This window comes from Onychomys torridus, chromosome 2, assembly GCF_903995425.1.
Source record: "Onychomys torridus chromosome 2, mOncTor1.1, whole genome shotgun sequence".
NCBI lineage: Eukaryota > Metazoa > Chordata > Mammalia > Rodentia > Cricetidae > Onychomys > Onychomys torridus.
In genome coordinates this window covers 148031731-148045232 of record NC_050444.1, presented here as the reverse complement: position 1 = coordinate 148045232, position 13502 = coordinate 148031731, and the positions used below count along the sequence as shown (strand labels likewise).

The following is a 13502-nucleotide window of genomic DNA, read 5'->3' as shown; positions in this document are numbered from 1 at the left end:
GTAGTACACTGCTTTATGTAGGTGTGTGTTAGTACACTCTATAATGTTTGTATAACTCAGTCACCTAAGGACACGTTCCTCGGAGAGCACCTTGTCTTCAACAACGCATAATTGTAATTTCAAGGGGACAATAATAGAGAAATAAAGCATGTATGGGCGTAGTAAGGCAGATCTGGGCGTAGTGCCCATTGTGACTGCATCGGGCTGTCCACCCACGAAGCCAGCAGATTTGTCCCTGGCAGATGAGGATTGTAGGCTTTGGGACCAAGGGAAGGCAGCTGGTGAGTCAGGCAAAGCCATGTACGGAGGGCAGAGAATGAAGTGTCCCATTAACTGGATGCCATGGAGATTAGCGAAGTGAGCCTGTGAGCTTGGAAGGAGTCTCCCGGGTTCATCAATCCACCCCTCTAATCCACAAACAGAATTATGCTGCATGCGTGTGTATGCATGTGCGTGAGACAGCGAGCTTTGAAACAGAAGAAAGCTACTCCGAAGCACTGGAGGGCGTGCGTCAAAGGCGAGAACACCCATTTTGCTGAGGGCCGTGTCAGGGAACCATGAAATGGGACGAGAGTCCAGTTTAGTCAAGAATGCCAAGACGAGGAATCGGAGACTTGCAGCAACAGTAGGGTCGACACCAACTATTTAAGGCGCTGAGCTGCAACACAGGCAGATCACCGCGGCTCAGAAGTTTGTAGAGACCAAAGGTGGGAAGGAAGAAGGAAGCAAAGTCCGACGGCTGAAAGCAGGGGCGCAGCGTCCTAGGAGCAACCCGCAGACCCGGGCGGCCTACAGGGGGCGTGGCCCACAGAGGGGTGTGGCCTCCCGGGTGTGCCGTCCACTCAGAGAGCGCGTCCGCTCCGGCCCCTTGCTAAGCCCGCCTCGCCGGCCATGCAGCTAGAAGCGCAGCTGCAAACGATTGCTTCCGGAGGCGGGCTAGCGGAAGTGACGTTTGAGGCCCGGCCGCCTGCTGGAGTAGGAGGGGCTGAGGTGAGTCCGGAGCTTGAGTCTGAGGTGAGCCCGACGCCGGGCAGCGCGGCAAGCCCGCACGCACGGTGGGCGCCGCTGGTCCGCTGCCAGCGCCTCGGTCCCGGCGCAGCGGGAGGGAGCGCGTGACTCCTAGTCCCGTGCGAGTTCTCGCGGGAGTCGCCGCTGTCTGCCGTACCCCCCACCCCGGCGGGGACACTAGCCCTGAGGCGTAGTTGCCGGCCGAGTCGCCCGGCCGTTGGGGTCGACCCGGCCGTTGGGGTGCGACCCCAGGCTTCGCGCCCTGGGCCGCGCGGCGTTCCTGGGACCCACACCGGCCTGGAGGCTCCTGCCGGGCCCGTGGGTCCAAGGGCCGCCGGCCGGACGCGCGGGGAGGACTTGGCCGACCTTGGCCCGGGCGGGGTCGCCTTCGCGGGGGCGGGGGGCGCGCCGTCGGGGGCGCGGGGCCTTCGGTCCGGCCGGCCCGGGGACCCTCGCGCCTCCCGCGCAGCTGCCCGCCGGGCACCGCTGGGCAAAGTGCCTCCCTGGCCCAGGACTGCCGGGTCGAGGCCCTTCTTGGAGCAGAGCCGGTCTGCGGAGAGCGAGCCCGCGGAAGGGGCCGCGGCAGCCGAGGTGCGGAGACCCGCGGACCCGGCGAGGGCTGGCGGGCACGCGGGGGGCGGGGCCTCGATGCCAAGTTAGTGTCGCCCACGGCCCGCGGTTGCTTCCAGCCGGGCGCTGGCGGTGCCTGGCGGAGGAGAGGCCGTGCCGTGGCCCGGTGGGTTGCTTCCTTCTGCCTTGAGCGGCCTCAGAGGCGTTCGAGGCGGCGACGGACCGGACTGAGGACCCGGCGGGATGTGTGGGCAGAGAGAGGGCTGAGCTGGGTGCTGCGGGGTCCCACGGGGGCAGGGGTATGGACTGGGACTCGGAGGGGGCGTGTTGGGAGCTCATAGCCCCGTAGCAGTGTGGGCCAGCGCCGAGGACGAGGGAGGGAGTGTGGCCCCAAAGCGGGCACTGGCCAGACAGTATCAGAGCTTGGTTTGCAGAGCCAGAAGGTGGGGTCCAGCTGTTTGGTAGGCCCTGCTGGCAGGAGGGCTGTAGAGCCTAGGAGAGAGCTGGAAGATTTAACGCCAGAGAAGTAGAATGAGCAGTTTATTAGAATCTGCCTTCGCCTGAGGATTAGATTCAGATGGAGTCTTTGGAGATGAAGCAAGACAGGAGTGGATGTAATGACAGGAGTTAGATGGCATTCAGCAAGAAGTCCGGCACACATACCAGAACCTAGACCAGACTCTGGGCGCTGTCTACTGTACAGCCTCTGAGGGACTGGCCAGACAAGTCCTTTTCTTACTCCATGTATATCATAAGATGGCAATTTTCTCAAGGTTTAGAAGAGGAACTCCAGATTTCCCTGAAGAGATACTGCCCGTCAAGTTCAGCCCAGACCTGGGCACCCCAGTGACTTCTAACCCAGGCATTGCAGGCCCTTGTGACAAGACCCTTTTGGTCTGCCTTTTGCAATGTCTTAGGATACTCTGTCCTCTTCTACGCATCCTTTGCTTCCCCACTCTTCGCCAAACTCAAAATGGGGTCTTAGACTGTAGTTAACTCATATGCTCACATGCCTAGTGCATCTCTTAACGATGCCCAGCCTTCCTTAGAAAAATGTATATACGCTGGGTGTCGGTCACGCATGCCTTTAGTCCCAGCACTCGGGAGGCAGAGCCAGGAGGATCTCTGTGAGTTCGAGGCCAGCCTGGGCTACAGAGCGAGATCCAGGACAGGCACCAAAACTACACAGAGAAACCCTGTCTCAAAAAAAAAAAAAAAAAAATGTATATTCTTGGTGTTTGACAGACATAAAGCTCACTGACTTTATGCCAGGGCAGCTGTGAAGAGTGCAGTCAGAGTATCACTTTGTATGTTAATCTTAGAAATGAGTTTTTACAGTAAAACTTAGGAGTAACTGTCTTGTTTTAAATTTCATTAAGCACTTGTCATCCACCTACCCCAATTTCACTGACCTTTAGGGTAGCCTAGAGTGGCAGATTTTCTCTTTTTTGGTGTGTGTGTGTGTGTGTGTGTTTTATTTTGTTTTGAGACAGAGTTTCACTGTGTAACAGCTCTGGCTGTTCTAGAATTCGCTCTGTAGACTAAGCTGGCCTTGAACTCACAGAGATCCTCTGCTTCCCAGGTGCTGGGATTAAAGGTGTATGCCACTACTGCCCACCAAGTGGCAGATTTCCTTTTCCCCATTTTACAGATGAAGATACCAGTATTCAAAAGCATTGAGACACAGCCATAGAAGACCAAGCAAAAATTAAAAAAAAAAAACTCTTGCAGCTGGAGGTGTGGTTCTGTGGCAGAATGTTTGCAGTTGGGTGATGCATTACAACCACTTAAATCTCTTCCCCGTAGCTCAGTAGACTGGAATTAGCATGAGCTGGCTATTGATTCTTTCTTACCCACTTGCATTCAAGAATAAATGCTTGGGCTTGGATGGTACCCTGGTTTTGCTTTCCTTTGAGCTTTGTAACTTCTAAAGGGTTCTAACTGCATCTTCAAGGCTTTGCCTTGGTTTACCTTAGAGCCTGGAAATTTCCCCAGATTGGCCAAGCTTTCTCAGCAAATCAGAAATATAACCTGTTTAGAAAAGCCAGTGACAAGTAAGGGCAGCCTCGTGGGCTAGTTTTCCTTTAAGCATCGGAGGTGGTTTTAGCAATGGCTTTGCAGAGGCTTGTTTTGTGACCACCGAGTCCCTACTCTCTGGGGTTTGTGTCACAGGAAAGATCTCATGCTTCCGGGAATGGCCTGATATGAAGGAGTCATACTTCCAGGTTTCCAAAGCTGTCCTGTGGGTGCCTTGTCCTACAAGCGCAGGAGCTGGCTGGAACTATCAGGAATGGAAGCCAATGTGGTAAGGAGTTCCAAGGCAGGGGACTAAGAGAGCCGAGTACTGAACTTGCTGATGAGCTAGGCCCCAGATGCCAGTTCATTTTAGCTTTTCACTGAAGCCCTGGAATTTGAGCAAGCTGTCATCCTACTTCCTTTTGGACACTTCATGGGTCCATGTTTTTACTTTTTTTTTTTTTTTTTTGGTTTTTTTGGAGACAGGGTTTCTCTGTGTAGCTTTGCGCCTTTTCTGGATCTCACTTGGTAGCCCAGGCTGGCCTCAAACTCTGCCTCCCGAGTGCTGGGATTAAAGGCATGCGCCACCACCACCCGGCCCGTGTTTTTACTTTTTTATGCAGAGGAACATGAGGGAACCAGAACAGTCTATACCCCCAGCTAATTCTGGTTCCTTCTCTGGATGTTCCCAACCATCGACTACTTTAGCAGCATCAGGTGTAGAAAACCCGCCCTTACAACTGACTCACTTTCAGAGGAGAAAGGCAGGCAGGGAACAGTAGTTAGACTCACTCTGAGGTTTGGAGTTGTCCATTTCTCCTCCCCAGACTATCCCAATCTGGCAAAACAAGCCACACGGGGCTGCTCGCAGTGTGGTAAGAAGAATTGGGACCAATCTGCCCCTGAAACCTTGTCCCCGGGCATCCTTTGAGGTGAGTACTGGAAGGGTAAGGAAAGTAAAGGAGTATGGGAGGAAATACTGCTTCTGTGCCGGAGACATCTTGTCAGTTGCCAAGGCTTTTGCCCACTCTCCTGATCACTTTTTCATTTCCTGAGTGCTTATATAATAGATCCTGGTCGTTGTGCCTTTCTGATTGCATACAGACACGTGACCACAACAATCAGACTTGCAGTTTGTTCATAAATTGATAATCTTTCATCTTACCTTTGTTGCTGCTGCTGCTAAGTGACTCAGATCTTATAAGCTTCAAGCAATGCATTTTATCAAAGCAGGTCAGAAAGTCTTTGCTAAACCACATCTCCAGATGACGTACATCAGAGCTGAGGCATTGTGTCCTGTCACGTCTCTCTACATGAGTGCTGTGACACTTGAGTAGACCTGCTTTTCTCACCAGCCCTAGGAGTGGGCCACTTAACCTCTATTTTTAGTGTTTCTCTATGGCCTCAAATCCTCTTTCTGTCCAAATATGGCACTGTATTACTGGGCTGCTTTACAGGCTAACCTCTGTGTCTATGGAGGCTTTAACTTCCACTCTACAGCAGAGATTCCTGTCTGGACTAGGTCTCTGAGACCTGCTTCTGTAGTAGAAAATGAAATGATGTTCATTAGAGTCAGATGGTGGTGCATGCCTTTAATCCTAGCACTTATAAGGCAGAGGCAGGAGGATCTCTGTGAGTTTGATGCCAGCTTGGTCTACAGAGTAATTTCTAGGACAGCCAAGGCTACTCAGAGGAAAAAAAGAACTCTTGATGAGGCACCAACTGTGTTAGTTAGGGTAGTAAGTATGGGAAACAGATATGAAAGCATTATTGGAACACAGGAGATAGAAACACATGCAATGAAAGAATGTGGGCCTTGGGAAAAGAGAAATGAAAAAGCATATCTATCTCTCTCTCTCTCTCTCTCTCTCTCTCTCTCTCTCTCTCTCCCTCCCTCCCTCCCCCTCCCTTCCTTTCTCTCTCCCTCCCTCCCTTCCTCCCTTCACATACAGAGTTAGAAGTGGTATCAGAGTTGGTGTTAGGATTAGAAGTGTACAGTTACTTGACTAGTGTCTCATTACTGCACACTATCCAGAACTGTTAAAAGTTTTCCCACATTTGACTATACCCATTGTTCAGATGCTGCTGAGCAAAGGCAATTAAGGACACAGGCTCTTCAAAAGAAGTACATATGAGCACTATTAACATTTAGTATATGAGGCTGGAGAGATGGCTCAGCTCTTCCAGAGGACCTGGGTCTGATTCCCAGTACCTACTTCATAGCTCACAGCTGTCTGTAACTCCAGTTCTAGAAGATCTGACATCCTCTCTGGCATCTGTGGGCACCAGCGTGCACATGGCACACAGACATGCATGCAGGCAAAATATCTATACACATTAAGTGGGGAATTCAGGTCAGTCCATTAAATAGCCTGATTTGTAGCCAGGAAGCTTTCTCCTTACTCTAGGAAGCCTTCCTCACTCAGTGCTGGATTAGCTGTCCCATTTTGCATTAATCTGATTAGCTCTCATCATGTTGGATAAATGTTGAATTCTGCTTTCCTACAGACTCTGCCTAACATTTCTGACCTGTGTTTGAGAGATGTGCCTCCAGTTCCTACTCTGGCTGACATTGCCTGGATTGCTGCAGATGAAGAGGAAACATATGCCCGGGTCAGGTAGCCGAGGCAGTAGCTGCTCTGCTGGTGATGGGGAGCTTCTACCAAAAGTGGCAATCAGCAAGGAGGGTGTTTATGAGAGGCTGAGGCCAATAGGAATGGGCTTAAAGGGAAGCAGTAGAACCTGTGGGGCGAAGGAATTTAATCAGGGATACAGTGGCCAGTTGTCTGTACTAAGACATTTTTCTTTCTCTGGTTCAGGAGTGATACACGCCCCCTGAGACATACCTGGAAGCCCAGCCCTCTGATTGTCATGCAACGTAATGCCTCAGTGCCCAATCTTCGTGGGTCTGAGGAGAGGCTCCTGGCCCTGAAGAAACCAGCCCTGCCTGCCCTAAGCCGCACCACTGAGCTGCAGGATGAACTAAGCCACTTGCGCAGCCAGATTGCTAAAATAGTGGCAGCAGATGCAGGTAGGTACCCCACTGAGGAAGTAGCATAGCGGGCTATCCTTCCCCCTTCCCTGGTTATTGAGCAAAATAAGGATGAGAAAAATCAGTCTCTGATTCAGGAAGACTTAGGCCCAGGGCTCTAGAGTTGACCTGAACCCCAGATATTCTGTAATATCCTTTAGAAGATGTCTACTAATCATTTGACTGGTTTGATTGGGATAACCTGTGACACTGTGCAAATCCCTTCTCTTAGCTACAAAATCTAATACCCTCTTCCCAGCAACCTTTAAGATCACATATCCCATGAACCCAAAGGGAGCCCCCCCCCTTTTTTTTTTGGTTTTTTGAGACAGGGTTTCTTTGTGTAATAGTCCTAGCTGTCTTGGAACTTGCTTTGTAGACCAGGCTGGCCTCGAACTCACTGAGATCTGCCTGCCTCTGCCTCCCAAGTGCCCAAGGGCTGGGATTAAAGGCGTGCGCCGCCACCACCACCCTGCAGCCACTTTTCTCACCAGCACCATGAGACATATCTCCTTAATTACCTAGCTCCCCTTCCTTGTCCTTTCTACCAGAGAGTACTTCTCTGAGTGGCTTTCTGCATACAATTAAGGCAGAGCCACTGGAAATAGAGAGGAGCCTGTCTTAACCAGTGGTAGATCTCCCAGAAGATGCTTAGTAGCTCAAAGACATAGTTCCTAAACCTTAACAGCTAGTAGAACACATGAAAGTTGTAGTGGGGGGGGCGGCAGTAAGATGGCTCAGCAGGTAAAGGCACTTACCACCAAGCCTAACTACCTGAGTTCCATCCCTAGGACTCATATGGTGGAGCAAAGAACAGACTCCTGAAAGTTACCCTCTGACTTACTCTGTGGTAAATCTGTACCCACACAAAATAAATGCAATAATTTTTGGAAAAAATTAAGCCATAGAATATGAAAAATCAGTATCATTTCTTAGGAACTCTGAAGACAGTTGTCTCAATTAAAATTGGGAAGTTTTGTCTAGAACACTTTGAGCTCATAGATAACAAAATTTAAAAGTCAAAACACTGGAGAGATGGCTCAGCGGTTAAGAGCACCGACTGCTCTTCCAGAGGTCCTGAGTTCAATTCCCAGCAACCACATGGTGGCTCACAACCATCTGTAATGAGATCTGGCGCCCTCTTCTGTATACATAATAAATAAATCTTAAAAAAAAAAAAAAAAAAAAGTCAAAACTGTCACAGTTGAGAAAATGATAAATATAGGAAATGCAGGCCTTCCTTGCTTAGCTTCAGTTTAAAACAGGGCTGCCAACCTAAAGCTCACTGCATTGGAAGCATTTAGGAGTCATGACTTTTATGTGGGACGGGGTTTTCTGTCTTGGACACTACAAGAGCCTGTGCTTCTCTACCTACTTGGAGCCCTCAATGGGAGCAGAGTGGGGAAGACTCCCTTGGGGAGGTCCCACCCTTGGCACTCTAGGAATGTCATGATGTGAATTCAGGGAATGAGTGTGTTCTGTAGGCAGTGTTTGTGAGATCACTGCTTCATTGCAGCCCAATGTCCATTATATCTGTTGTTTTCTCTTTCAGCTTCGTCTTCATTAACGCCAGATTTCTTATCTCCAGGAAGTTCAAATGTCTCTTCTCCTTTACCTTGCTTTGGATCCTCATTCCACTCTACAACTTCCTTTGTCATTAGTGACATCACTGAGGAGACTGAGGTAGAGGTCCCTGAGCTTCCAACAGTACCCCTGCTTTGTTCTGCCAGCCCTGAATGTTGCAAACCAGAACACAAAGCTACCTGCAGCTCGTCTGAAGAGGATGACTGCATTTCTCTGTCCAAGGCCAGCAGCTTTGCAGACATGATGGGCATCCTGAAGGATTTTCACCGGATAAAACAGAGCCAAGACCTGTGAGTATCTGATAGGAGCTCCAGTAATCTTTTAGTCACTCACGGCTAACAAGGTAATCGTGTTACTATATTCACAAAGCTTGCTGACTGACTAGGGCCTAGTTTGTGGAAAAGCAAGTTCTCATTTGTTCTGTTAAGTCACCTCAACCAGCTGTTAAAGACTCAGCAGTTAGGAGCACCTACAGGGGGGCTGGAGAGTTGGCTTAGTGGTTAAGAGCACCAGTTTGCTCTTCCAAGAGATCCAGGTTCAATTTCTAGTTCCAGAGGTCCTGACACCCTCACAGACGTATGCAGGCAAAAGATCAGTGCACATTAAAAACAAACAGGGTTGGGGATTTAGCTCAGTTGTAGAGTGCTTGCCTAGCAAGTGCAAGGCCCTGGGTTCGATCCTCGGCTGTGGCAAAAAAAAAATCTCAGTAGCTTTTTAGTTTGCATAATCCTAACTACCATGTTTCAACATGCTCTACCCTTCAAAGTTGGGGGATTGTATGACATACTAGTGTCTCAAACTAGTAGACTTTTTGGTGGAAGAATTACATAAAGTTAGAAATTTTATTTTTAAATAAAATAGTTTGGCACTGGAAGGATGGCTTGGTGATTAAGAGCACATGCTGCTCTTGCAGAAGACCCAGTACCCATAGTACCAGCTTCTGTAATCCAGCTCCAGGGGACCTTATACCCCTGGCTTCTGCAGGCACTTGTATTCATGATACTCTGTAATGCAAAACCTCCAAGTTCTGAGAACCAAGTGTTTGGTTTTGATTTTTTTTTTTTTTTTTTGAGACAGGTTTTCTGTGTGGCCCTGGCTTTTCTTGGAACTTGATCTGTAGACCCGGCTAGCCTTGAACTCAGAGATATCCACCTGCCTCTCCAGAGTGCTAGGACTAAAGGTGTGCATCACCACACCCAGCTTGAGAACCAACCAAGCATTTAAGATTAATAATTAGTTCCTAAATCTGGCTGCCCATCAAAACTGCTCAGATTTGGGGTGTTGGTTGGCTTTTAAAGACAAGGTCTTACTGTGAAGCCCCGGCTGGTCTGGGACTCACTTTGGAGTCCTTTGCCTGCCTCTGCTGGGATCAAAGGCATGGACCATTACACCCAGCCCAGATTTGTATAGTAAATTTACCAAAGCAGAATACCCAGAGAAGGGAGCTGTGGTTGACTTTGCTCAAGTCTGAGGTTATCAGGGCAGGCCTAGAGTTAGAAGCAAGGCCACTCTCCGAGGCCCCTGAAAAGCTTCCTTGGTAGACAAGCTCTAGAACTGCCTGAGAAAGCCTGCCCTTTGCAGTTTCTCCACATGTGCTTAGCTACTCTACCAAGGATCTTGTTCTTGGGCACTTTAGTTGGAGATCGACGTTGATGGCAAATACCCAGTATAGTGTACTAGTTAGTGCTGGGCAAGAAACTACCCTAGTCACTCTGGTCTTCCTGTCTGGCCCATAAAGGCTCTTTGATCTCTTACTTCCCCAAACTCAGCTGCTGCCTCACCTGGTTTAGGTCAGCTTTGAGCCCTTCTTCTAGTCAGTTTTCTGAAACATGCCCCTTGTCTATCTCTCTGTAGCTCAAGCTGGTCTTGAACTTGCAACCCCTCTGCCTCTGTTCCCTGAATGCTGGAAGTATAGATGTTTATTACCAGTTCAGCTTGTTACTTGGCTTCTTAGACCAAATTATATCCAAAATTTTTGCCAAACCTCTCCCATGTGTGTCCTAGCATGTTTTTCTCTAATAGAAGTAGCCAGGTCAGCTAAAGTTCAGAAATGTGATAGACCAAAGAATCTTCCTTTTACTTTCAGATTTAAAGTCAATTTTGGTCTTTGTGTATTGCCTCAAAGATCAGTAAAACACCTTCATGAAATATGTAGAAGTTAACAGCTTCAGACAACTGTTTTCAGAGCATTCTGTGATAAATGTGTGCCTACCCTAGAGTTCATTTTGTTTCCACGGTTCCTTATACTGTAAATGTTTTGCTATGATTTTTATCTTATTAAGAAAAAAAAAATCTCAGCTCACTTAAGGGAAGATGCTGGTAGGATGTCTTGGCTCCAGAACCAGTAAGGATCAGAAGGGCTGAGCCATCAATCACTGCAGACCCTCTTGAGATTAGATCAGAACTCCAACAAATTGATGGGCCTTCATTATACCCATATTTTGTAGCCATGTAGCAAACAGGCATTTGGGGCTGGAGAGATGGCTCCAGCACTGGCTGCTCTCCAGAGGTTCTGAGTTCAATTCCCAGCAACCACATGGTGGCTCACAGCCATCTGTAATGAGATCTGGTGCCCTCTTCTGGTCTGCAGGCATACATAAAAGTACTTTTTTTTTTTTAAAGGGCAGTCTAGGTAAGAGATGGGGTTCAGAAACAGCTTGGTTTTAAAAGCCAGAGGTTGACAGTGACTCCATGTCTTGGCGCTGAATCTTCCCACGGGTGTAGGAACATGCACTGGCAACTGCTTCACAGACGAGCTGTGAAGATTCAGGAAGTAAAAAGTGCACACAAAGCATGACCCAAAACAGCAAATACTCCCTAAATACGAGCTCTTGTGTGTCTACAGGAGCCGGAGCTTACTCAAGGAAGAAGACCCTGCTGTGCTCATCTCTGAAGTCCTTAGGAGGAAGTTTGCTCTGAAGGAAGAAGACATCAGTAGGAAAGGAAACTGACAGCACTGACTGCAGACTCAGTCTCATGCTCCTGAACTCCTTCAATAGCTGCCTTCCTCGCTGCAGATGTCTCTGCCTCAGTTAGAAGTCTGCAACAGTCTTGCCAACGAGCTAGGGCTTGGGCTGGAAGAGAAGAGCTGGATTATGTGTTACTTGCACTTAAACCTGACAGAAGCTAAGGTCTGTGATGTGAGATGAGGCATTTGTCACAGGTAATCGGGTAGGATGGAGTGTCTGTTTAAGAGGTGAAGTTTGTTGTTTTTCCCAGTCTGTGTGCAAATAGGCCTAACGGAATGCCTCAGTTCACTGCATTAGACTCCATAACTGGTCTCACTGGACACTCTGCACAGCTATCACTCTTAGCTGCTCCCTGCAGCACCACAAGGCTAACGGGGAGTGGCTGTTCACGTTCATGTTCACAGGGACGATCTTATGCTGCTCCATCATAAACCCACACCAGTGCCCAGCAATCACCTTTTTCCTGTAGCTATAGCAGTCAGGCCACTGGGCCAGCCAATACTTGGCTGCAGCAGGGAGGCCTGGGCTATTTTTTTCTTAAACATATTTTATAAAACTACAACCAGATCTACCCTCCAGGGCCTCATCAGTTCCACTGACTGACTTTTTTTTTTTCTTCCATGGACTTAAGTCTAGGAAGGAGAAAAAGGGAGAGAAAAGAGCATACCATCCTTCTTCTAGGACAATAACTGATTTCTCTGGGTTGGGCCAAGATTTTATTTACTGCATCATGCATGACTCAGGTGCCCTCAGGGCCCCTTTCTCTATGGTATGAACACTGCGTGTCTTGAGTTGAAGTACTACCTGACATTAAATGAAGGATTTGGAAAAGTGGTGCATATTTTTTGTCCATGAGTTTTGACCACAATAGCCTTTGGGGAGGGCTCCTGTTAATTATAAGGTATGTGAGCTTTCTTAAACAGGCTCTTGACTTACATTCTTGCCCTTAAGATAGTGGTTCTCAACCTTCCTAACACTGTGTTCCTTTAATACAGTTCTTCATGTTGTGGTAACCCCCAGCCATAAAATTATTTTCATTGCTACTCCATACTGTGTTTGTTAACGGTTATGAATCGTAATGTAAGTATCTGATATGCCGTCCCAAAGGGGTCATGACCCATACGTTGAGAACCACTGATTTAGGAGAAAATTTCCTAGGGCTAAAGAAATAAACCCAAAAGTCAAGATTATTGGCTGCTCTTCCAGAGAACCAGGTTTGATTCCCAGCACCCACGTGGCTGTTCACAATTATTTGTTCCTCCAGTCCCAGGGATCTGACACACTCTTCTGCCCTCATAGGTACCAGGCACACACATGAGGTACACAGACATACATTCAGACAAAAACACCTAAATATCTTACTCTAAGGGGTTTTGTCCTCCTTTCCATAGAAAATTTCCCAAAACTCCTAAAAGCAGTTACATCTGGTAACTTACTGTGGTTTGCATCCTGGAGGCCATTTAAGCATTAGATGTCACACCTGTGATCAAACTGCTACACGAACAGTGGTGCTTTGGGAGAAACACAGGCAAAATCAGATTTGTGATTGGCTGAATTCAAAAAGTTGAATTGGGGCCACATGGTGGTGGTGCATGCCTTTAATCCCAGCACTCAGGAGGCAGAGGCAAGTGGATCTTTGTGAGTTCGAGGCCAGTCTGGTCTACAAAGTGAGTTCCAGGACAGAAAGGGCGATACAGAGAAACCCTGTCTTGAAAAACCAAAAAAAAAAAAAAAAAAAAAAAAAAGGTTGACTTGGGCTGGCAAAATGTCTCAGAAGGGGGAAAGTGCTTGCCACTCAAGCCTGATGACCTGGGTCTGGACCCACATACATAAAGGAGGAGTCATTCCTGGAAGCTGTCCTCTGGTGTGGTACATGCACTCACACATCAGTGTTGCCTTTTCTCTTTGAGCAGGATGTCATTGTAGCTCAGGCTGGTCCAGTACTCACTATGGAGCTTTGAGTTGACCTTGAACAGATGAAGATCTTGTCTCCTAAGTTGTCATATCCAGCTAAAAGGTGGCTTTCTGAATTACACTAGAGCCAGCTTTCCAGACATTAACCGGGATTCATAGTTTTCCAGTGGAACTTCCCTCTTTCTCGTGGAAGGGTAATAAAAAAGTTAGGTTATTACATAGCTCAGATTTGGGAAGGGGAAGATAAAGCAAACGACTTTTTAAAAATTGATTTCATTTTATGTGTATGAGTATTTTGCCTGCATGTCTGCCTGCACATGCCCAGTGCCTACAGAGGTCATGTGGGTACTGGGAACTAAATGTGGGTCTAAGAGTAGCAAATGCTCTTAACAGCTGAGCCATCTCTCCAG

At 48.2% G+C, this 13502-nt stretch overlaps 1 protein-coding gene across 4 annotated transcripts; it reads left to right on the top strand.

Moving 5' to 3' along the window:
- The first annotated feature begins 854 nt into the window (after positions 1-854).
- Mtfr1l (mitochondrial fission regulator 1 like) lies at positions 855-12015 on the top strand. Of its 4 annotated transcripts, none has more exons than XM_036178423.1 (7): positions 855-990; positions 3751-3883; positions 4422-4526; positions 6103-6212; positions 6414-6625; positions 8178-8499; positions 11055-12015. In XM_036178423.1, the coding sequence occupies exons 2-7, from the start codon at positions 3869-3871 to the stop codon at positions 11158-11160; spliced, it is 870 nt and encodes a 289-aa protein (XP_036034316.1). In that variant the 5' UTR covers positions 855-990; positions 3751-3868; the 3' UTR covers positions 11161-12015. The 4 variants fall into 4 exon arrangements, with proteins under 4 accessions (XP_036034316.1, XP_036034317.1, XP_036034315.1 ...); XM_036178424.1 differs by having other exon boundaries at positions 981-1014; XM_036178422.1 differs by lacking the exon at positions 855-990 and adding an exon at positions 1021-1599.
- The last annotated feature ends 1487 nt before the right edge of the window (positions 12016-13502 follow it).

Bases quoted from the DNA above. Each gene is read 5' to 3' on its own strand.
- Mtfr1l (XM_036178423.1), top strand. The intron at 6,626-8,177 runs GTAGGTACCCCA...TTTCTCTTTCAG, and splicing joins AATAGTGGCAGCAGATGCAG to CTTCGTCTTCATTAACGCCA. The intron at 8,500-11,054 runs GTGAGTATCTGA...GTGTGTCTACAG, and splicing joins ATAAAACAGAGCCAAGACCT to GAGCCGGAGCTTACTCAAGG.